Genomic DNA, 25,916 nt, shown 5'->3' on the forward strand with positions numbered 1-25,916 from the left:
CAAATTCCAATAATGGACGAACTAAAGTAACGTTTCTCTTTTAATTTTTTTGTTGCATCCTTTAAGTAGCCTCATTATGACATGTAACGATCAGTATGCTTCCCCAACAATGTCATCAACATGAACCTTCCAGTGCAAATTACTTTCAAATCTCACACCTAAATATTTTCACTTGCCATATTTTGGGACAATTACCTCATCCAAAGTATATTTAAATTCAGTTCTTAAGCTCCTGTTCGTAAATGTTGTGACAGTTGATTTGCCTCTATTAAAATTAATATGTTTTACTAATAGGAGAAGTCCTCTCAGTTTTTATTCCTGCATTGATATGGTGAAAGTTCCTTTTGGGGATAATTTTAAGTACGTAGTTGTTAATATAAGGAAATATCTTCATTGGGGTAATCACATAAATGGAATTGTAAATAAAGGGTACAGATCTCTGCACGTGGTTATGAAGATATTTAGGAGTTGTAGTGAAGATGTAAAGGAGGAGGCTTATAAGTCTCTGGTGAAACCCCAACTAGAGTATGGTTCCAGTGTATGGGGCCCTCACCAGGATTACTTGATTCAAGAAATGGAAAAAATCCAAAGAAAAGCAGCTCGATTTGTTCTGGGTGATTTCCGACAAAAGAGTAGCATTGCAAGGTTTGGGCTGGGAAGACTTGGGAGAAAGCAGACGAGCTGCTCGACTAAGTGGTATGTTCCGAGCTGTCAGTGGATAGATGGCGTGGAATGACATTAGTAGACGAATATATTTGAGTGGTGTCTTTAAAATAGGAGAGGTCACAATATGAAGATAAATTTGGAATTCAAGAGTACAAATCGGGGCAAATATTCGTTTATAGGAAGGGGAGTTAGGAAATGGAATAAGTCACCAAGAAGGATGTTCAATAAATTTTTAATTGCTTTGCAATCATTTAAGAAAAGGCTAGAAAAACAACCACTAGCGTATCTGTCACCTGGGCGACTGCCCTAAAGGCAGATCGGTAGTGAATGATTGAGAATTATTGACATAACAATCAGTAATGAAGTAGCACTGTATGTATATGTCTCTTTGTATATAATAATAATAATAATAATAATAATAATAATAATAATAATAATAATAACAGGCCTAATAATAATATTTTAACGTTCCACTAACTACTCTTACGGATTTGGAGCTATCAAGGTGCAGAAAATTGTTGTCCCGCAAGAATTATTTTACAGGTCGACCGACACGAGTCTTTGTATCTGAGCACCTGATAGCACCGGACTGAGCTAGGATGAGAGCCAGCATTTTTTCCTCTGAGCCACTCAGCCCGACAATGTGTATGTATGTATGTATGTTCATAGCGTTGACCATGCCACTGCTCTGGTGGATTTCGTTTCCTTGTATTTGCAGAACTTTCCATGAAATGGCATTTACCACATTCAAGACACTGGACCACTAGGCAGATTCGTAATTGCTTTCAGAAGTGATTGGTGTACTTTGTTTGACTGATTGCACCATGCTCATTGATGACGCGAGTATGTAGAATTCCAGTCCTATAGTGATGACCTGTAAATATAAAAGAAAGGTAATTACAAAATGAGCACAGAAATCTACACACAAAGTAATGGCTTCATTGTTTTCCATAAACTCCTTCGAGCATATAAATTTCTATCCTCGAAGAAAAACTCCCAGATCAGTTGCGTTGAAAACGGAACTGGAATTTTGCAACCAGAGTGAAATTCTCCACCCTCCTCCCAGCTAGCCATCCCGCCGTTACAAAATGACTCGTAAAATGAAGAGTGATGGAATTGAATGTTTTTCTTATACTTGCAGAAATTTTCATGAATTGGCAATTTAGTCTTTACACGGATCATTAGGCAGATATCTAACTGTTGTCGGCTGCTCCTAGAGGTTAGTTTTCACCAAGGCCGAGCCAGAAGGGAGAGGGATGATTACCCCCCACCGAAGTGAATTTTCGAAAATTCAACCCATTAAATTAAAATTATTATAAAATAAAGAATTTGAAAAATAAAGCAGTTGTATTTAACCTATAAAACTCTGTGCAGTCTTTAAATGTTTCTCTACCGAGCGAGTTGGCCGTACGGATAGGCTCGCGCAGCTGTGAGCTTGCATTCGAGAGATGGTGAGTTTCAACCCCACTGTCGGCTGCCCTGAAAATGGTTTTCCACGGTTTCCCATTTTCACACCAAGCAAATGGTGTGGATGTACCTCAGTTAAGGCCACGGCCTATTCCTTCCCACTCCTAGACGCTTTTTCTCCCATCGTCACTGAAAGACCTAGCTGTGTCGGTGCGACGTAAAACCAATTGTAAAAAAAATATGTTTCTCTATGAATGTTGTTGACAAATTTACTTTAAAAAATTGGAAATGTTCATTTTGGTGAACTTTTGTCTGTGTTTAATTTTAAAAATAGATGTTGCACAAACATTCAATTTTTTACAATCCAGACCAAGTTTCTTTTGTGTAAAAAGTTTTACTTGGGCCTTTTATTAGCGTCGCATACATACTGAAAACGGAAAATATAAAGTATAGGCTATTATTATAACTGTTGACGTACGTATATATTTGAATGGTTATAAGCCTGGAAACTTATGATAAATTTTGTCTTCATTTTTGACACATTTGTTATCAGTCCATGTGGATCATGTTTCAGATATACTTAAGAGATGTTTCTACTCTCCTGTTATCTGGGGTCAGCCCTAATGTAGATCAATTCCGGTTTAATAGATGCCGGATGCACTTCCTGACGCCAACTCTGTTTCTATTGTGGTTAGTAGTGTGATGTCTTGTGTGTAGATGAAGACGCGTATTAGGACGACCACAAACACCCAGTCTCAGAGATAGAAGAATTAACCAAACGTGGTTAATATACCCGGCCCGTCCTTCAAACGAACCCTGTCCCTACGATAATACGGTGACCATTCATCCTGGGAGCTGGAATTTCAGATATGTATGAAAGCCTAAAATTAACGTTCTTATGAGAATGTTCTATTCTTTATAGCAAAGAATTCAAATAACAAATTTGTTTTTAATACAACATTTACTTTTTATTCTAAACTTTTTTAGAGCTCTACAAGATCTCGTCTCCAGTAATTGAGGCCCATTCATGTTTATAAATAAAAATGAATTACTTTTTAACAGTGCGTTCATTATTTTGAATTTTTCTTACAATACTGTTACCCGAGTCAGTCGATTAAAATAAAGGCCAATCCCTGACTCAAGCACGAAAATATATGATCGCAAAAGGAACCTCAAGCGTGAGGAAAACCCACCAGGTGTAGTACTTATTCAGAGGCACAGTAATTGGAGAGAAAAGAGCAAATGAACTCAACAGATTTGGGGCATATCTTTCCTAGCATACACACGTTAGTTATTTTTTTATCTCCCGCCTTAAAGGTCATCCTTTCAGTAAATAAATGGAAGAGTAGAGAGACTTCACTCAGTCTGAAATCGCATTCGGACTTACTGATTACAACATTACGGCAGAAGACTGTACTTACGAAAAGAAAGAAAAGTAATTGTCCTCAACACGTTATTTGAAAAATTAATTCGTGATATACGGATTTGAAGAATGAAATGAAAATGATAACTTTATTGGATCAAAATAGTGAAGTAACCCAAATGTCACCAAGATGACACAAATCCAAAAAAAAAAAGGGTCATTTCTCTATAGGTAACTTTGAAAATTCAAAATATTAAAAGTTGTAAAACCGGGCGAGTTGGCCGTACGCGTAGAGGCGCGCGGCTGTGAGCTTGCATCCGGGAGATAGTAGGTTCGAATCCCACTATCGGCAGCCCTGAAAATGGTTTTCCGTGGTTTCCCATTTTCACACCAGGCAAATGCTGGGGCTGTACCTTAATTAAGGCCACGGCCGCTTCCTTCCAACTCCCAGGCCTTTCCTATCCCATCGTCGCCATAAGACCTATCTGTGTCGGCGCGACGTAAAGCCCCTAGCAAAAAAAAAAAAAAAAAAAAATTGTAAACAAATTACCTTATGCGATGTTTAAAAATCACAATTCTAGAAATGCAAGTTTTAAATTAATGAAATTCGCCTATAATATTGTACCAGAAACGCTTGTCCAGGAGTCCAAGACAGAGTTCCCGATGTTTTAAGCTGAACTACGCGTCGTGCGCTAGCACCCAGCCGCCTATAGCAGGTTAGCTGAGAGCAACGTGGAACGTGTAACGTCACGTCCTGCATATCCTCGCCAAGGCTAGATTACATCAGCCGAGAGAACATTCTACAGTCACTCCCATAAATATTCGGCCACTGATGAAGTCCACAAAAAAGTGATGACAATAACGCACCCATGAGCCGAATGTGAAACCAAATGTGTCCAAGTTATGAAACTACATTTGGTTGCTTAGGCCGAAGAGGAATCACGCAACATTGATATACAGTATTCTGTAAAAGAAAGGCCATAGTGGACATGGGTGAAATGACATGCCTCAAATATATTCGGTCACCTGAAAAGGCCGGGATTGCCGTTGTGTTCATTGACGGAGACAGGGCAGATAGCGTTGCAAAACGTTCAGTTCAGGAGTGCGGTGTCGCGAGACACGTCGTGCAGAAATCATTTGCTGCAGTGTTGCAGAATGGTATCAAATGGGGTGCGAAAAACAACACAATACCACTTTTGAAGAACGCCAGCTCGTGATATTCCATCGTGCTCGAGGTAAATCGCAAAGAAAGATATCGCAGATGCTTAACATAACCAGAACAACAATTGGAGATATAATAAGACGATGCAAAAATGAAGACAGAATTGATTCAATTCCCCAGATAGCCAGACCAAGAAGGCTGACACAACGAGAGGAGCGGTTGTGCTTCAGAATGGAAAACGAAATCCGAAAATTAGTGCTCCGAAACTGGCAGCAGCTGTTTTAGAGGAGTGTGGAAAGAAGGTGGGTACTGATACCGTGCGAAGAGCACTGCGAAGGAATGAGTTCTTTCGCAGAAGAGCTAGGAGGAAACCATACATTAGTGCAGTAAATAAAACAAGCGGCTGGAGTTCGCAGAAACCTTCGTACGCAAACCCAGTGCTTGGTGGGAGGATGTGTTATTTGTTGATGAGTCAAAGTTCAACGTCTTCAGGTCCGATGGCAAGCAATTTGTGTGGCGGAAACGTCACGAGGAACTGAGAACAAGCAATTTAGAAGCAACGGTAAAAACATTGTGGAGGAAGAGGAATCGTGTAGGGATGTGTAGCATCGAACGGGGTTGGTGCACTGAGTTTCATTGAAGGTACTTTGACAAAACAAGGGGTATTTGGCTATCCTCAAAAACAATTTGCGACAATTTGCGGAACAACTTGGTATACAGTGTACTTTCAACTTCTACCAAGATATCGACCTCAAGCACAAGTCGTAACTTGTCAGGGAGTGGCTGTTGTAAAACTGCCCGAAGGTCTTGAAACTACACCACAATCACCCAACCTGAACCCCATCGAGAAGGTATGGAGTCGAATGAAGGCAGCTCTGCAATTGCGGCGGCCAAGTTCCTTCAGCGACTTGAAGAGGAGACTGATACAAGAATGGGCGGCATTAAGCCCTGATTATATCAAGAAAGTTATCGCCAGTATGCCGAATCGACTAAAATAGGTCCTAAAACATCAAGGTAGACGTACAAAGTACTGAATGTGTAACATTGTTGTGAATTATGCGAGTTTATGTTGCTTTTTGTATAGTGGCCGAATATTTTTGAGGTGCCACTGGAATTATTGCTTTTATTTAATGTACGACAGAGGGCGTACTAATGACTGTCAGAAGATTTTGAATTACATCACAATGTTTGTAGAACGTGTTACTATGTTTTCCTACATGTTTCGTTGTATTTAACGTTATCATTATAGTGTAAGAATAACTACCCAATAAAAGTGTGTGAAAAATCAGACTGACCGAATATTTATGGGAGTAACTGTAAATGTGCTACTACTGGGGCTCGGATCGATATGTTCGATAAAATCTCCAGATATGCTCGAAAACCATGTGTTATATGCTCGACAGATATGCTCGTAAAACCCATTATATGCTCCATAGATATGCTCGAAAAAAACATTATATGCTGTTAAATATGCAGAATATGCTCGAAAAACACCGTTAAAAACTATAAAAAGGAAAGTGAAACTAAAAAACCAATAACATATCTTTATATACGAGCTTTATTTTCTAATTGTATGTATGATACACTGCGACATACTCGCATTCAAGTTTCACGTATATATATGAGAAGTTTTCTTATAAAAGTTACAGTTTAAAAGTTCATTTACAAGATGTTCAGAATTAGGAGAGTCATTGAAGTAGATATGCACTGCTCTGTACAACAAGAAATTTTTCTATGTTTTCAGTTTTGAATGATTTTCTTAAATCAGTCAATAAAAGTTTCAGTGATGAGAACGATCTTTCAACGTCAACTGACACGAGAGGTAAATACTTGAATGATGCTGCTTCTTGTGCCGAGTAGTTCGGAAAATCCTCTGACGGTGCAGACTTGCCACTCAGCATCCTCTCCAATTCCAACTCTGCACTCCAACCGGGATTTCGAGCCAGCACGAACTCCAATTTTTGTTTCACAGTTTTCCAAGTCGCTCCACGTCACGAGTCGGCTTCTTGGATGACTCCTTGTATTGTAGCGACCACTTCAACCAACTCCATCCCTCGCGATTCCAAATTTAGGACGGCCTCAGGAATGACGCTCATGTAGGCTTTTATGAAAGTCAAGGATGGCATGAAGCCCTTCATTTTAAAAGCAGCCTTAGCTTTCGCGATGTACTTGCTGTCCGCCTCATCAAACGTATTGATCACCTGGAAAAAATATAAATGAAAAACATTAGCCGAGGAGAATAACTGAGTAAATTACAAAATTATGCGCCGTATGATGGAGTAAAGATAAAACATATGAAAAGAATGATAGAGAAAACCTCGAAAATGAGAAGATTTTAAACATTTCAACTAGTCTTACTCGTCCGAGTGCTGCTGCTGATTGAACAAAGGTTATATCAGCACTTGTTTCTTCGATTTCCTTTTTTTAAATTCTTCAACTTTTGCTGAGTGCCCACTTGTGGTTTTATGTTGAGAAAATTTAAAACCCTTCGAAATCTTGATCTGAAAATAAATAGGTAGGTACGCATAAGTGAGAAAACATACATTGAATGAACAAAAATAAAGCATTGTGGACTATGAAATTATTTTTAAATATTGCGGTAGAAATACGAGCACCCTCTCAACGATCCCACGAAAAACCAGCAAATCCAAACGCCAATTCCGTCTCGGAAATGTAAAATCTGAGGATCTAACGGGTCTACACTCCGAATTCTTAGAATGCTCTCTACTTACCTAGTAGGTAGGCACCGTATGCTGCACACACGGCTTACTTGAAATTTCAACCGTTTGACCAGTAATATCTTTAAGAACGTAGATGTGAAAATGTCAATAAGAACTTACCTCTTTTTCGCACATTTTGCAGAAAAGAATTTTTCCGTCAGTAGAAAACGAGTCAGGGTCTTCCTTTGCACATCGTCGGAGTAAAAGACTCAGAGATTCCTTAACTTTAGGCATCGCGTACTTGGAAATCACAAGAACTCGATAGGTACGTACGGATACGATTACGAACTGAGAACTGAGAGTAGAATGCAGAAACTTCACTTGACCGGGTCGGATCTTCCACCACTTCATGGGAAAAACCACCTAAACAATACTGGTTCCCAAAATAGGCACACCACTAAAATACCTCACATTTCAAAGTGAAAGGATGCTTGGGGCTTCCAGAGCTTATCTGACGAGTCGCACTCTAATCCGGCAGAGGCCAATTAGGGTGTGTGAATGACCTCACTAAAGGTTAAAAACCTGCGGTTCTATTATTCGCACCAGATAGGCTTTTCAATAATTATTTCTCTTTTAAAACCTTAAGGATGGTCAGGGCCCGAATTCGGGGGGGGGGAATTCGAAGAAAAACAAGCTATTTAGAGAAAAACCACAAGAATATGCATTTATATGCTTCTATTCTGAAAACCGCTGTTTTATGCATATATATGCTCGATAAATTTAAATTCTGTTGGTCCCAGAGAGATGAAAATACTACCGAAAGGATTCTTTCAATGTGTACTATTCAGGAAAAAATATGCTAATATGCTCGAATCCGAGCCCTAGCTATTACTAATAACGTTTTTGGATCGGAGTACAATTTAAAGCACAACGTCATCATGTTAATCGATTTTTTATCACCACAGTTCCCAAGCTTGAAGAAAATTCAACCAAGGTTAAGGGAGATATTCAATAAATTGCAATAGACTTAATTTCAAGAATCTGATATAGAAGGAAGGAAAATTTGCATGCCCATGTCAGTCAACTAAATACCACAGTCGAGGCCGGACGGTCGACTGGTAGTCGTATATCGTCGTAATGTGAAGTACGGGTTCGGTTCACGTCAAGTGTTTGACAAATTCTGCGTGCTAGGAACATTAAACTCTGCGATAATCTGTGTCGGACTTAGAAATTCTCAACACCATTCGCGAGTGATAGAAAAATTTCCAACGCGAATTTAAACAGTCCAATTTAACTTGTATTTCGAGTGACTATTTCTGAGACCAATTCAGGTGTTATTAGAATTTGTCTTATTTTCTCACGAGTGTAACATTTCTTCAAATGATAGAAATACTTTGAATAACTCAGTATTTACATTCTACGCTGATAGGTATATTTCTCCGATAATAAACTTCGAACTGTGCGTTTAGTTTCATCAAGTGATTAAAATATTTGACTAAGCATAACATTACAATTGAACTTAGGAGTTTTCGAGTGAATTACATTCCAAGTAGCACCTTATGAATTGTCATGACTTTGTGATTACTTCATTAAACTTGTGTTTTGCGAGCGGAGGACATTTCTCGCGTATTTCATAAACATTCTTAAGATAATTGATAGAACTTGTGTCTGTAAATAATAGTTACATTTCGTATAAGTCGAACCAAGGGCTGTCTTCAAACATATTATAATTGTGTTACGACGTTATTGCTTGTAGTTAAGTGAAGTGAACGGAACTAAATTCACGAGATAGAAATCTTCATTGATAATTTATTGAAGTGATTAATTTCAAGTTAGTTGAAAACTGTGTGAACTTATAAACAATCACCGAGTGAATTACTTTATTTTTTCCAACTATCACGTTATTCTTAGGTCGATTTTATTAACATTCGACAGTGATAAGTGGCATAATTTTGCAATTTCTTAAGTGGCTCTTTTGTATTACGAGTTCGGTTCCATTTTGCATTCGACTCGGTCTAATAACATTTTCAACTGTATAACTCAGTTGCGTGTTCAACTCTGGTAACATTCAACCTTATTTAATTTCTCTCAAGTGATTGATTTGCAAACGCGATCAGATTTCATTCACATTCCGTCGTGTGGTATTCATTAACTAATTATTTGAGTGTGCAATCTAACAATATAGTGATTAATTTTGAAGCCGTTGCTATTATGATTTTGTCTATGCAGAAGCCAAATACATCTCGGGTACAAGTACATTGCCGTGTTCTATCTCACCGTCTACAAGAACTTCTAGACCTCCTAGAATTTCGAGAACTTCGAGAACTTCCAGACCTCCCAAACCATCTAGACCTCCATCTGAAGACGATCCAGGGGTGAACGAGTATAACATCAGGACCGCAGTGTATATTACCAGACCAGACCCAGGAGTGGGCTTTCTTCTGTACAGAGGTGATATGAAATCTGACATTTATTTTGTTAATAAACTCATTAGCAATTTATATAATCCATTATACTTATTTCATGCAATCCTCTCCTCTGTAACGCTTCAGTTAAGAACCGGACACACCGTGTGTCAATCTTATGCTCAGCTAGCCAACCAGAAAAATAATTACTGTTACAATATATATAAACAAGAGCAAACTATCAAATATGACACACAGATAGCATTATTTTAAATTTAGATAGTCACTTTAATAAATATACAGAAATATTATGTTATCGAGCCACAGTAAGGTTTTTCAGAAACGTGTCAGATTTGTAAATATGCTTTATAATAGCTATAGTGACAAAAATTGGTTTCCTTCATTTTTAATCATATGACAGAACTCTTTGTCTCGCGATGCGCGATCGCGGTATAGCGTGCACTTTCCACTATGCCGCGGTCACTTTACCTTTCCACTGAATCCGTTAATTTGTAAACAGTACTGCTCCAAAACTATTTTTATCCGATTAAGTGTATTTCGTAACTGAAAAGATATCGTTTTTATTTGCTGATGGTGGTGATTATTGCTTTACGAGTAAATTCAACAATTTATAATTTTGAACATAATGGCCACCAATGGTCCGTATTGCCTTATGTAACTAATAACAGTAAGTTCAACTATGCAACGTCCGCCTTCGTAGCGTAACTGTCAGTGCTATTAGCTGCCGTCATCGGGAGCCCAGGGTTTGATCCCCGGTACTGCCAGATATTTAAGAAGGAGAGGAGGGGTGGATCGAGGTTTAAATGGCACATGCAGCTCACCTCCATTGGGGGTGTGTCTGGATAGAAGTGCTCCACATCGGGACAAGGACACGAATTTCGTCCGGCTCCATGGCTAAATGCCATGCTAGCCTTTGATCGAAGGATTTGCGGGTTCTATTCCCAACCGGGTTGGGGATTTTAACCTTACTTGGTTAGTTCTTCTGGTTCGGGGGCTGTGTGCTTGTACCGTCTTCAGCATTAGAATTCATCTTAGGTAGGGTGCCATCCTCAGAGATGCGGATATGTTCTATAGGACGTGATCTCGAAATACCTGTACCAGGCCTCTCCGAAGGCCACATGTCATTATTATTATTATTATTATTATTATTATTATTATTATTATTATTATTATTATTATTATTATTATTGGGGAACTAGCCTATACTAATACTAATCAGATATAATGTGGAAGATGCTCGACCTACGAAGAACGAAGGCATCGGCGAAAGAAGTGGAAGGAGCCTTGGAAACCTATTAAAGTCGGGGTGAGAAGAGAACAAGAGTTGACCAAAGGTGGTCGGATAGGAAAGATAAAAGTGAGGAGACTGACACAAGTAAGTGGAAGCAATGTCAGACTCAGCTAGGGGAACCATGGTTGTCAATCCACGCTCCAAAACTGAGAGCCTCTGGTCCCACTTTCAGTCACCTCGTGTGACAGGCACAGGATACTCTGGCTGTGTTATACCATCCCCATCAATAGGTTCTTTTTTATTCGCTCCTATGGCTTTTGTTTTGGAAGCGCTCCCCCTCACCAAATAAAATCATAACCCCGAAAACATTCCTGGTTTTTACGTCGTGCTCATGGACAGCCAACGTAGTACAGCATATAATGCACGGTTTCGTCGCACTCATGCATTCTTTTTAACCAAAACTACTGTTGTTTTATTTATGTGCCCCATTAACTGTCACACATCTTCGATGATGATGGGGTAGAACTTGGATAAGACTAGGAAGGTTTAAGGTACAGCCCTGTCATTTCCCTGGTGTAAAAATGGGAAACCATGGAGAGCCATCACGAGGTTACCGACCGCGGATTTCAATCTCACCATCTCTCCAATATAAGTTCGCAGCTATATGACATGTGCCTCACAGCCAACTCGCTTGACAACCTGAACTTTAAGATGAACTTCAAGCCGTGTGTCAATCGTCCCAGCAGAATATTCTAGGTTAACGCACCCTTCAAGGAGCAGGAGATTCAAGTTCAAGTCCCACTCCTATGTCTTAGATTACGACTGGCTTGAAAGAAATTGTGACACAGTCAGGTAGACGCTGAGGTTCGAAGAATAGCAGGATCGATCGCGTTTGAGGTACGAGGGACGCGACAGCTGATAATGAAAATCCACAGCCTGTTTCCAGTTATTTGACCGGGTCAGGGATGGAATGATATAAGCTATCATCTAGAGATGAAGATAGGAATTGTGCCAGCTACCGAAACCTGTCGCACTCCTCTGGAGCAATGAATGACGGACGGATGAAATTAAATGATGTTGGAGAGTGTTGCTGAAATGAAAGATGACAGGGAAAACCGGAGTACCCGGAGAAAAGCCTGTTCCGCCTCCGCTTTTTTCCAGCACAAATCTCACAAGGAGTGACCGGGATTTGGACCACGGAACCCAGTGGTCAGAGGCCGGTGCGCTGCCGCCTGAGCTATGGAGGCTTCTTAAGAATTTCCTCTTGGGGAAAATTCCGACACCCCGACGTCTGGTAAGGCTGTATTTACTACTACAACTACTACTCCGACACACCAGGGACCTGAATAATATCCAAGCCCTCAAACTTTTGTTCAATACACTTTGACGTTCAAATTTGAGTACGCGTCGGTAATTAGGTCTCCCCTTTATAAATTTTATCAAAACAATGTACAGAAAGTTTAAAAACGTTTCTTACTTGATCTTTACTTTAAAAAATATAACAGGTTTTCCCCTAGTGGCATAATTCACTACAAAGATCTCCTGAAAGAATTTAACATCACTTCATTATTAAATAGACGTATAATAAATGATCAAAGGTGCCTCCATATAGTTATCAATAATGTGGTAGATAACAGTTACTTTGTACAGCAATTCTCGTTCAATACCCGGAAAGGAAGTTTAAGACACAGACATTTCTTGTTTCTTCTGATTTCTAAAACAGTATTTTATAGAAGCTCACCACTGTTTAGAATGTGTACTACACATAACGTCACAGTTCATAAATTTCCTGATCTTGATTTAGACTTTGGTGTTAGATACAATTATTATGTAAAATTATTGAAGAAGGCACACTATGCTGAGCATTTTGAGTTCAGTTAAAGCACTATTTCTGAAGGTATACCCTATAGGTGTATATATGCACTATATTAATAGCCTACTTATTTCTTGGTTGGTTTGCGTTTAATTTTAGCATTTTATTTTATTTAAATTCATTTAATTTAAATGTAGATAAGCAAAATGTAGGGAAAGCTGAAAAAAAATTGTCATTACTAGCGTCTATTTGTATTTATGATTTAATGTGCTGTTCATACTGATTGCAACAACTCATCATTAACAAACATATATACTCCATGCCTTACTTTCCATAATTTTCTTTAATAATAATTTAATGTTATTTGCTTTACGTCCCACTAACTACTCTTTTACGGTTTTCGGAGACGCCGAGGTGCCGGAATTTAGTCCCGCAGGAGTTCTTTTACGTGCCAGTAAATCTGCCGACACGAGGCTGACGTATTTGAGCACCTTCAAATACCACCGGACTGAGCCAGGATCGAACCTGCCAAGTTGGGGTCAGAAGGCCAGCGCCTTAACCGTCTGAGCCACTCAGCCCGGCATATTTTTCATTCTGTATGTCAGTTGCTTCAATCGGTGTCAGTTTAAGACTAGAGTTATTTCTTTTGTAGATACTAATTCTTAATTTACTTTATATTTCTGTATTTCTACTTTTAGATATTAGGTATTTTAGGTCATAAGTCCACTTCGAACATAAAAAAATATTAATGTGCTGCAAATTCCGTTCGCTGCCTTACTTAATAATGTTGTATATTTTTATTTTTAGATATTAAGTTATTTCTGACATTTGTTATTTTTAATAATTAATGTATAGTGACTAAGCCACCTGTAATTGGAGAAACATCTCTGTTGGTGGGATGTAATAAATAAATAAATAAATAAATAAATAAATAAATAAATAAATAAATAAATAAATAAATACATAAATAAATAAATAAATAAATAAATAAATAAATAAATAAATAAATAAATACTTCCGGCTCCATGACTAACTGGTTGGCGTGCTTGCCTTTGGTCCAAGGTGGGCTGGGTCAGGTATTTTAACCTTCAATGGTTAATTCGACGGTTCGGTGACTAGGTGTGTGTGCCGTATTCAGCTTTAGGATTCATGATAGGGAGGGCCCCTTTCTCACAGACACGCAGTTCACCTATAAGGCGCCGCCACGAAAGACCTGCAAAAGGAATCTCTGGATGCCAGACGTCATTAAAAATTATATTATTAATATCCCGTTTTTTACATGATGGTCAGCGTAGTGGCCTTTGATCCAGAAAGTACCGGGTTCGATTTCCTGCCGGGTCAGGGATGTTAGGAGCGCCTATATAATTCCTCTAGCACGGGGACTTCGTGTTCGTCTTCATCATCATCATCATCATCATCATCTGTTTACCCTCCAGGTTCGGTTTTTCCCTCGGACTTAGCGAGGGATCCCACCTCTACCGCCTCAAGGGCAGTGTCCTGGAGCTTCAGACTCTTAGTCGGGAGATACAACTGGGGAGTATGACCAGTACCTCGCCCAGGCGGCCTCACCTGCTATGCTGAACAGGGGCCTTGTGGAGGGATGGGAAGATTGGAAGGGATAGGCAGGGAAGAGGGAAGGAAGCGACCGTGGCCTTAAGTTAGGTACCATCCCGGCATTCGCCTGGAGGAGAAGTGGGAAACCACGGAAAACCACTTCCAGGATGGCTCAGGTGGGAATCGAACCCACCTCTACTCAGTTGACCTCCCGAGGCTGAGTGGACCCCGTTCCAGCCCTCGTACCACTTTTCAAATTTCGTGGCAGAGCCGGGAATCGAACCCGGGCCTCCGGGGGGTGGCAGTTAATCACGCTAACCACTACACCACAGAGGCGGCTCGTGTTCGTCTTAATACACACAAGTAGTAGGTGTAGGCGGGTACTGGCTCAAGTCTGTTACCTGAAAGGTCATTGAACCCGGAAGAGTTGTTAAGGTCACTGACCTTGCAGAACAAGGCCGATCATGGCACAAGTACCGTTAAGGTCATTGATTTGTGGCTGACTTCACGACAGACGTCACTTGTGCCGGTCTGGTCTATTTTTACGATTGCTAAACATTCACTGATTCTAGGGGGGTGAAAAAATACCTCATGAGTATGGTTATGACCTCTCCCACTAGGCAGCTATTGTTTTTTTTTTGCTAGGGGCTTTACGTCGCACCGACACAAATAGGTTTTATGGCGACGATGGGATAGGAAAGGCCTAGGAGTTGGAAGGAAGCGGCCGTGGCCTTAATTAAGGTACAGCCCCAGCATTTGCCTGGTGCGAAAATGGGAAACCACGGGAAACCATTTTCAGGGCTGCCGATAGTGGGATTCGAACCTACTATCTCCCGGATGCAAGCTCACAGCCGCGCGCCTCTACGCGCACGGCCAACTCGCCCGGTCAGCTATTGTTCACGGGTTCCTAAAATTGCTGTCAAGCCAACGAGAGATTGAGTGTAACGATCTTCTTCCTTTTCCTTTCGGAGAGGTAGTGGGGGTCCAAGATACACTGCTTCTGCTACCCTGTTATTTCACACAAGGGACAGCAGGGAGAAAAGTACGACATTTTGGAGTTCGTCTGTTCCGGGGGCATGTTTGGGGCTAAGATGATCAATTACCCATTTGACTTCATGGATATTAGTCTTCTTAACCCCTGGCTTAGGTGTATTGGCAAGAAATTCCGCGTTCTTTGCCTGTATTCGCCTGGTGAATTCTGGATCCGACGGTTCTTCATTTGGGGTGAAGGCCACCTCGAGTGTGTCGCCTATGACTTCAGCTTTCTCACGGGTCTCGAATACTGTACAATTTGGTTCCTTAATTGTTGAGATTACGTGTGGTTCGAGTGCGAAATATCTCGCTAGTGCCCACACGGACCTACTCTCGGCGCAGAAAGTATGTGCGGTCGAGTTTAAACGCGAATGAAATTTAAATCAGTCCACCAATCTAAAATATAATCACATCATCTTAAAGCTTGTTTTATTTTACGTTTTGTGGTATTTGCATATTTTATTATGTTTCTTGTGAAAGTTATATTAGGCGGAATGCAAGAAGTGCCTATTTTCTTGCCCGTTTTTTGTAAACAACAAATTTGTTGTACCATTACATGAAAACGCACTGTCTGATTTTCATGAAATTTAGGTGGATGATGGAATGCACTATTGTAAACATATTTCTGAAGTTTAGTTACTTTACACACTTTGGCAAAAGAAGTTGTTATTGTTTTTTAAAAGGCTGTCCGTTAGACACTGGGTGGTCTTCCGAAATCGAGATTGAGTTCATCGGAAAGGTCTGAAGTTTTTTGTTTAAAATCTTTGTATACCGGAAACATACAATGATTTATGTATTTTGTACCGAATATTATTTGAAAGCGAGCGAGCGACATGCACTCAGGAGTGTCGAGCAGCTTGAGCAAAGGGTTGTCCAGTAAGCGGGCAAAGCCCGTTGCGTGAGCTTCCTTTCACGATAAGGTGACAAGCAGGTGAATCATGGTATTTCCCGACTTATTTTTGGTGTAATTATTTGCATTCATCTGGGCTTTCAGTATCACTAGCTGTATTGCTCATTTCAGACAGAGTTAAAATGCCTCCGAGGTCAAGTTTTACGGAAGATGAAATACGTATGATTGTAAGTGCAATTTGCTTTTTCACGCTAGAGGGAGGAAGGTTACGTGAAAACCGATATCCTGTATGCCAGCGACTGGCAGATTGTCTAGTATTTCGCTCCGATCAGTGTAGAAAGTTAAAGCGGAAAATGTGAAAAATTCGTGTGCTGATTTATCGACCCCGTCTAAGAGTAAGAGGATATCGAGCGGACGGCCGAGTACTCATGTGGATCAGTTCACTATTGGAGTAATTCGCAGGTATGTTCACGAGTTCTTTCTGGTAAAACTGTTTCCATCTATTAAAAAATTGAAGGATAAAATTAAAAAATATGCTAGACTTCACAATTATGTCATGTACAATGCTCCGTCAACTGATTAAAGGCATGGGTTTTAGGTTTAAAAAATAAACAAAACGCCTGTCGTTATGGAATCGGTGTCTGCTGCTTCACGGCGTACATTTTTATGAAAAATACGACAACTCAAAGAAAGTGGGTATACACTGTATTTCACCGATTTAGACTTGGTTCGGTCAAAATCACATGGTTTAATATGCCTTGCAACGTAATAGAAGCGTTGAATTGTAATTCTGAACACTACGACTACTATCCTGGTCATTTACAGGAGTATTTTAGTTGGAGAGGGGCTTTAGAACCCCACCTGGCGCCGAAAAACGTGCAATTACACTACATATAGGCAGTGAAGGCGGCTTTCTGGAAGGGGCCGAACTTTGCTTTGTAGGAAAGAAAGGAACTGGAGACTATCACAAGGAGATGAATTCTCGGCATTTTGAGGAATGGTTTCCCAAGATTTCAACGAAAATCCCACCGAAGTCGAATATTGTGATTGATCAAACATCTTACCATACGATGCTTGAGCTGGAAACAAAAAAACAATCGATGGCTTCGCTGAAGACTAATATTATTTCCTGAATAGAGAAAAGGAACATTTCTCTGCCTCCCGGTGCCTCTAACTTCAATATATTAACAAAAGCCTCCCTGAATTATCACGGTAAGTCTTATTTTGGGATTCCGCAAAAGAGAGCTGACCAAATTACGAAAGAGGTGTGCTTGCCTGTCGCGCATTGTGAATTAAATGCCATAGAACTCATTTGGGCTTACGTGAAAAATAAAATAGCAAGTGTTAATATAGCAAATTCACAAGGAAAAGGGAACCGTGAAAATGTAATCAGAGATCTGTGTGAAGAAACTTTACATTCCGTGACACCTGAACTTTTAAAAAGTGTGCAATGCACGTACAGAAAATTGAGAATTATTATTGGGGGAAAGATCATCTCTCAGAAAATACGTTAATGACACAGGCTCTACTTATTAATCTTGAGGACTCGGATTCCGAAATTAACGATGATCATTTCCACTTCAGTAATGATACATCAGATGTAGATGAATAAATGACTTATGCAAACAGATGCTTACATTTTAAATAGTAACCATTATACGGTACTGCACATACATTGCACATAATATTCTATATCTACAAAATATGAAAAAACAAAAATATATAAAAGATGTTTATTTTTAAAGGTGCCGTTGGAGGTCCAATACCCTCATGTGAAAAGCTGATGGAAAATATAAACATGTAAATATGCGACAAGTCAATTAGAAACTTCCGCTAATGTAACACATTAGCGCCAGAATATAAGTGAAAACGTTCAGGCTTGCGCTAACTGCCTGATCTGTTAGTTGTACTACCCCAGCCGAAAGCAAGCTGATTTCACGCCGGAGCCCCTAACACTCGATTTCAAATAAAAATCGGTATAAAATACAGAAATCATTGTAAGTTTTCGGTATATAACGATTTGAAACATAAAACTTCAGACCTTTCTGATGAACTCAATCTCGATTTCGGAAGACCACCCAGTATGAAACGGACAGCATTTTACAAAAACAATAAGTATTTTGCTAAAGTGTGTAAAGTAATTAAACTTCAGAAATATATTTATAATAGTGCATTCCATAATCCGCCTTAATTTTATGAAAATAGGGCAATGCATTTTCATGTAATGGTACTACAAAATTGTTTACAAAATGGGCAAGAAAATAGGTGCTTTTTGCATTCCGCCTAATATAACCTCCACAAGAAACATAATAAAAATATGGCAATACCACCAAGGAACGTAGAATAAAACAAGCTTTACGATGGTGTGATTATATTATAGATTGGTGGACTGGTTTAAATTTTATTCGCGTTTAAACTCGACCGGACATATTTTCTGTGCCGACAGTAGTGTACGTGCCAAAAGTTCTTAGCTGTTGGCTCCATTCACTTGACCTGTGTTCTTGCACTTCTATCTTCATTACGGTTTTCAGGTGATTCTTAATTTCCCTATGGAAATCGTAGTGGTGAAATTCCCAGCTGCACCTACGTCTACTGTATTTTGCCTTTAAATAAGTTCCTTTATGGAATCCGGAGTTTCGACTGTTTGCTCTTCTCTAGAATAGGCCGGTACGCTCGCGTTTGTTGATCTTGTATCGCTTTGACGAGAGTGCCGTTTTCCATTCCATGTAGCAACATATCTAGCTTATTTTCGAATCTAACCTATTTGGCTGCATTTTAATTTTGCCTTTAGTTCATATCACTCTGGGTTCGCATCCAGCGCTAATGGCATTGGCTGGTGTATTGATACTAGGACGTTGATCGCCTTTATGTTTTATTCTGGAGAGATATTGTTGAGTAGGGTAATGTCAAATATATCGGATACTTGCCCTTGCGCTGCCAAGAATGTGGGCTCTTTGTGTGCTGCTATCACATATTAATGTGCAATCATGTGCTCATATAATATGGTGCTTTCCCTATCAGTCCGTAGACAGTTCCACCTTTCATGTTTAGAGTTGAGGTCTCCTCCCAAAATTCTATTCCTGGCTATTCCTTAGAGTATAACTATGACGTCTGTGTTAACGGTCTTCAGGGGAAGCGGGATGTTTCGATAACGTTGATTAGCGTCCGGCGCACGAGCAAGCAGATTCCGCATGCTTCTACCTTGACGAGTTCTTGCATTGTAAATTCCATGTAACTCAGGCTCAGTATTTCCCTGTCGCACCTGTGTACCTTGCACTTTTTAATTATAAATTTGGTGCCATTGGGGAGAAAAGACTCGTGATTAGCGGAATATGTATCGCATGTTTAACAAGAAAGGAATCGAATTGTATTTTGTGGCCTCTTATGCCTATGCAGTTCCATATTTGAACTCGAAGCCCGTCTATTGAATGTATATACTTGGATTGTGTGCCGCCATTTTAGGACGTGATTATAAATGATTTGATAACATCGATTGTTATCTTAATCCACTCGAGGCACTCATCCTCATTCACCTTTTCCAGAAAATTTGGAATTGCAGAGATTAGTTGGCTGAGTTGCATGTTTGTGAATCCTTGTCACTTGAGGGTCACATGTGGGTTTGGGCTGCGGAGGGGGTGTGAGTTGGAGTCTTCGACACGGTAGCAGACTCTCTCTAGGTAGGGGGTGTCTGAAATCATACTCTTATCTGGAGAATGCTTTTTGCGAGGGTAGAACAGGCGTTGGGGCTTCCATTGCTACCGGCTCGCTTTCCCTAGGCCTTCAATTCCCTGTTCCTACCTTAAGATTGTGGCTGGTGTTTGTCCCTTCGTTTCTTATTTGAGCTTTATTCACAGGTTGTTTGGTATTACCCGAAGCGTGAGGGTAAGCGTCAGCATGGGTTCTTCTCCTCAGCTTGAGTGTCTGTCTGTGCTTTACCCTGGTGTGATTTGCCTGTTTGAATGGCCTGCATTCTTAATAGTGTCCTATTTGTCTGATGGACCTATTTTTTCTGAAGGGCCTTGTTCACCTCAGGGGCCAGATTTAACTGAAGGATCTTGTCTGATTGAGGGGCCTGGCTGGCCTGGAGGGCTTTGGTGGCCTGAAGGGTCTGGCTTGCTTGAAGGTCCGGGTTCTCTTGAAGGGCGCTTTAGAGCCTTGGGGCGAAGACGCTCTTGTCCTTTTTGCTCTCACCTCTTTGCCTCTTGGATCTTAGGGATCTTTCGTAGGCCCCCCGGCTAGGGCATTGCTTGTAAATGGTCGCGCGTTTCCCTAGGAACGGTCTTCACCATTCGGACACTCGCAGAATGATTGGGGCTCAGTGAACCATCTGCACTGGCGGATAAGTTTACATCCCGTAGCGGAATTTCCGAACTTTTGGCACACTCTGCGCTGGGCACAGGTGCCCTTGGGTCGGCAAGGCTCAACTTCAACAGCAATGTTTAAGAGGGTACTGCTGGGTCTCCATCTTCTCCACTCCTGATTCGTCCGAGAGTTTCCTCCCCTATCTGGTTCGCATCCGCTGTACACACTGGACAGGGATTTTTCTTTCAAGATGGCGTCTCTGATCTCCTCGAGATTGTACTTATTTATGTGAGTTCTGAGCACATCTCTCTTAGTTCTCTCACAATTGATCAATACTTATTCTATTTCCAGCTCATCAAGTGCAATTGTTCAACCATCTGAGTGCTGTGGCTAATGCGGTACTTGCCGGCTACCAAGCCATGCTACGAAAGATGTTACAACCTGCGACACAACATGGTCTCCTTGGGGTCCCTGGTGTCTCGTATCCAAGCCCGGAGAATATGGCCACATCCGCCTAGGCAGGGAAATATTGGAAGGGGCAGGCGCATGGCGACGGACCTTCTTCCTTTCTGCCAGAGCCATGAGCCTGTATACTTGCCAACTGCGATGAGAGGCTGTGTGGCCTCCCACGCCATTGGCGCAAATCGGCGACTCCCTAGGTGCCGTGCAAGTTGTGCAGAACAGCGATTGCAGCGTACAAGGAGCCCATGGCTAAAACGACGGTGACCCCACATTATACAGCGGAAACACTGCATGAGCTGTTGATTGGGACTTGTAAATCTTACCTGATTGCTGCTTACTATTGAACTCCTCTCCTGGTTGGTTCCCCGTCTACTGCCTCCTTGGGTGCAGTCGTGCGTTGCGACTGGGTGGCCTCTCTGGGTTGGCCAGCATCTTCTTCTTCTTCTTCTTCTTCTTCTTCTTCTTAGTGCGTCGGTGGCGTCTTCTTCACGCTGACTGTCCTTTTTTGGTAGGGGATGTGGCCAGTAATGATTCATTTGCCTTATCCAAGGAGTGTTATTGTGGAAAATGCATAGTCGTGCAAAGTAAAGCTCCTGATTAACATAAGTTTGAAGGCGTTCCTTTGAAGTGTAAGAAATTGATGATGCGGATATTTTTTCCTCACATTGCTTTGCGTATACAGAAGTGTTAATGAAGTGATACTTGTGATTATCACCTAGCAGCAGACAAAAATATCATGCCACGTAAAGTGAAGCAAGTGCCGACAGAGAGCCTGGTCAAGCAAGCCGTCCAGGACCAAGGCCAACTAGATATACAGGCCATAAGGCTCCCCCTCCACTTCGGGCGCTACGTCACACTAGTCGCCAGCCGCTTCACTTCTCGCCAGTGACTTGTAGGCTGATCTGAACCTCGCAGCAGTGAGGCTATCGATGGTGTTGAATGATTTAAACGTGTGTGAACATTGTGAATTTTGGCCACTTCGTGTTGTATACCTGGTTGTAGAATCAACTACAGTTCAAAACAGCCTAATATTTCAGTGTTTAAATTTCCTACTGGCGTGTTTCGGAAACAAAAGTGGATCATAGCCATCCATCGAACCGAATTCATCCCTTCAGCAAGCTCAGTTGTGTGCATAAAACACTTCGACGAAGTTTCGTAATTAGGGACGATTCCGTTAAAAGACCTGATGAGTCTCTTTTAACTGTAAAACCTAACCATTTAAAACTCTCAGACGATGCTATTCCTAAGTTTTAAAATGTGCCTGCCTATCTGTATAAAAAATCTTCCAACAACGAGCAAAAATCCTATTCAAAGACAAGAAGAAATTGAAAAACGGGAAGAGGAAGGAAAGAAAGAAAGAAAGCTGAGGAAGAATATGACAGGATCAAGGACTTCGATGACGTTCAGGGTAATTTCAGTATTAAACGCAAATTAGATTTGGACAAAGTTTCCGTGAACTTTAACAGCCAAAGTCTGTATTTTCAAAATGTATGTGACTGAGGAAAATATTCCGAAAATTGGTACTTCCTTAACATTAAACGTGGCTCTTGATTTTAAATCCATTAAACATGATATTTTCATGAGTTATAACCCTGATATACGTGCATTAGGTGATGGGGGCAAGATATTAAAATGGTCAAATTAGAAAAGTATTTATAACTTTCCTGTTTAGACCTGCTCGTAACTCAAAAGTGACGGTCCACGACAAAATAGAATCTGTACACAAAATAATCGATGAAATTGAAAGTGAAGTTAATGAGTGTAATCATTACTGATAAATTATATTTTTTTTAAAGGAACAGTTAAATATAGCCTTTGCAAAGAAAGTATCTTACTCCTGTATTCTAATAACATGGTTCACTTCAATATTTTTCGCATTTCCTGGGGCGTAAAAGAAGATAAGACAGTCAATGTTTCATACAATGCCCCACTTGGTTATTCAGTCTTTTACTGCAAAACTAGGCACGGGAAATTCGGGTATTGATGATTCACATTGGAATTACTTGAAAAAAATAAACTAAAATTGTTAAAGGAGCATGAAATATTTTGTAACTTGTTGAATGGAGTCTACATAAAACGTGAGCTGAACTATAAAGGACGAAAGGTTTTATTTTTGTTTTTGCTAGTGGCTTTACGTCGCACCGACACAGATAGGTCTTATGGCGACGATGGGATAGGAGAGGCATAACAGCTGGAAGGAAGCGGCCGTGGCCTTAATTAAGGTACGGCCCCAGCATTTGCCTGGTGTGAAAATGGGAAACTACGGAAAACCTTCTTCAGGGCTGCCGACAGTGGGATTCGAACCCACTATCTCCCGATGCACGTTCACAGCCGCACACCCCTAACCGCACGGCCAGATCGCCCGCTAGGAGGAAAGGTAGAGGGAGTTGCTTTTAGTAGTAAATGCGGAGAAAATAACACTACATTAGCTACAACTGCACAAACTTTGATGTTGTCATCCAGTCTTTAAAAAAATAAAGACGTTGTTGATTTGTTTCCATGTAAGAACCTAACGTGACATTTCTTAGAAGAACTAACATTGCAAGTCTTTAAAGTATTAACAGATAGTCCTATAGCTTATAAGGTAGCATGCATAATTTCTAATAATAACAGGAAAATGTTTGAAAAGCTGTGCAAAAGCAATTTACAAACCACTTTTCAAAATCCATTTGACGAAACACACACACACAAAAAATGTTTGATACTGGTCATTTATTTAAAATCTTAATAGATAACTGGCTTAATCAAGCTGACAACTTATCCTCACTTTGACTACTCTGAGTCAGACAAAAAAATGTCTGAGTCTGTCTAGTGCGGCCTTGGCTTGCTCCTGCCCTGTACCAAAAGGTGTTGTACCAGACTCTTTTAGAGCTAAAAAATGTAAACCTGTATACTAATGTTTTTACATGAGGATTCTCAGAGAATAATTCTGACTTCGCTTGTCAACAATGTTCTGGAAAACGAAAATGTTTAAACATGCAGTGATTAAATAAATAGTTTTAAACATTTCGTTGACAGATGTATATACATCTTTTGTAATATATTATTGAATAACAATAGAAGAGTTACCGTAGATAAACTCATCGCTGAGAAGAAGAAATCCTCAGGAAAATAAAAATGTACAAACTGAAACCTTAGGAATTCTTAGGTAAGTTTTAAGTTGCAGCTTAATTTCTAAGAAAGGTTTCAGACTATTGTTGTGAATTGCCATCATGCATTTACTTAGTAACATTAAAACTTTTTGTATACGTATTATGCGTTCTAATCTTTTAAAGATACCGTGTTGAGTTACAATTGACAGATGTCATCATAATTTTACGTAAAGAAATGTACATGTACTGCCCTGCCAGTTTTCTCCCCGCATAAAACTCGTGTAGTATACAAGCCTAAGTAAAGCCACAATTGAACGAGTGTTCAATTTTATCGTTAAGGTTGAATAAATGAACAATATCATGGTGAAAGTGAGAGCGGGCCCTACACTGCCATGCTGAACGCCAGCCACTAGCGTGACGTCACGGTCCGAGCCTTGTGGCCTGTCTATCTAGTGCGGCCTTGCCAGGACGCGGAGTGTAGCAAGGAGATCCTGAGCACGCCTGCCAACCTACCTAATACAGGAACAAGTGACAAAGGTAGTTGTGGAACAATTTCAGGAGTCTATAGAATTCAATACAAAGGCAGCTGAAGACCGTCTGATTGCTCCCGAAGATACGGACAACGTTATAAAAAGACTACAGTCTCAGTTACAGGAAGAGAAGGACGATCTGGAACAGTACGCGAGACGCCAGTGCTTGCGAGTGTTTGGTAATACTACGGATGACACAATTTTAATTATTGCTCAGGAAATTAGGGTCGATCTCTGTCAAGAAAACACTGATGACATTGATAGATATCACAGAATAGGGAAAAGGGAAGGCGATCTCCGATACCGATAATAGTGAAGTTTATCTCCTGTCGGAAAAGGAACGTAAAATTCACAAACAAGAAAAGCCTGAAGGGCACAAAACTATCCGAGAGGATCTCACTCCCTTGATACTACAGCTCATCCAGGAAGCAATTTCGAAGTACGGAATGAAGAATATGTGGCCGAAGGATGGTGAAACGGGGTGACAGGAAAATTCGGATCACAAACTGCCAAGTACTAAACAGCACAAGTTAATCATGAGCCCGGACTAAAATTAGGCGAAAACTATAATTGATTAGGAATAACGATGCTAGTATTTGTAACTATTTGTTAAATGTTATTGATAACTTAGATTAAGTTCAACAATATTCCACGGAACTAGTTCAGTTAGTATTTAGAAACTGCCAAGTTGGCATTTCTTAGGTTACAGGAAACAAATGTCTCCAATTACAGCCTGCAAATCCCCCTCCTCAAAAACAGCCCGGTCAACTTTAAACCTCTTCTTCCTAAACCAAAGCTAACTGTCCCAATGACATTCCTCCCATACCTCCAGGATCCCTGCCGGTGGTCACATAAACATATAAAGTCTACCTTCCCATTTCATTGAATTTTCAGAAATATTCTCTAACAACAACTTCTCTTAATTAACAGATAAGTATTTCATATTGTTCCGTATTGAAGTGAGTTCAATATTAAAAGAAGGTATATAATGGTTCCACCTTTCAATACTATTAAAATAAGAAATGTAAGTTTACATTCCTATTTAATAAAAATTGGTACCGGTTTCGACCAGTAGTCATGGTCATCATCAGCGATTACAAATAAGTTTAAAATAATGCATAGAGAATAAATTGCGAAGTTTAAATAATTCTGTTTGATTTCTGCTGGTGAAGCACTAAAATCTCTAAGGAGCACTGTGCATTGAAATATAACCAAAAAACACAAATAAGATGAACAGGTAAGAATGAAGTTTAGATGATTCTGTCAGATGCAGTTTATGGAGATCTGTAACACATAAGGGAACACTGTGCGTTGAGATTTCAAAGTTATGTAGAAGTCTAAAGTCAAATACGTATTTTTAGTTGTA

At 40.2% G+C, this 25,916-nt stretch overlaps 1 protein-coding gene across 4 annotated transcripts in view; it reads right to left on the reverse strand.

The window, feature by feature from the left end:
- Positions 1-891: 891 nt before the first annotated feature.
- The window catches only part of LOC136863082 (CD63 antigen), a 122,824-nt gene continuing 97,799 nt past the window's right edge, over positions 892-25,916 (reverse strand). For 3 of the 4 annotated variants that reach the window (XM_067139415.2, XM_067139416.2, XM_067139413.2), the window contains one exon: positions 6,139-6,799. In XM_067139415.2, coding sequence (XP_066995516.2) covers positions 6,590-6,799 — 210 coding nt within the window. In that variant the 3' untranslated portion in view covers positions 6,139-6,589. Of the gene's footprint in view, positions 1,541-6,138; positions 6,800-25,916 lie in introns of those variants that run through there. The other variant, XM_067139414.2, reaches the window with a different exon arrangement.

This window comes from Anabrus simplex, chromosome 2, assembly GCF_040414725.1.
Source record: "Anabrus simplex isolate iqAnaSimp1 chromosome 2, ASM4041472v1, whole genome shotgun sequence".
Classification (NCBI taxonomy): domain Eukaryota; kingdom Metazoa; phylum Arthropoda; class Insecta; order Orthoptera; family Tettigoniidae; genus Anabrus; species Anabrus simplex.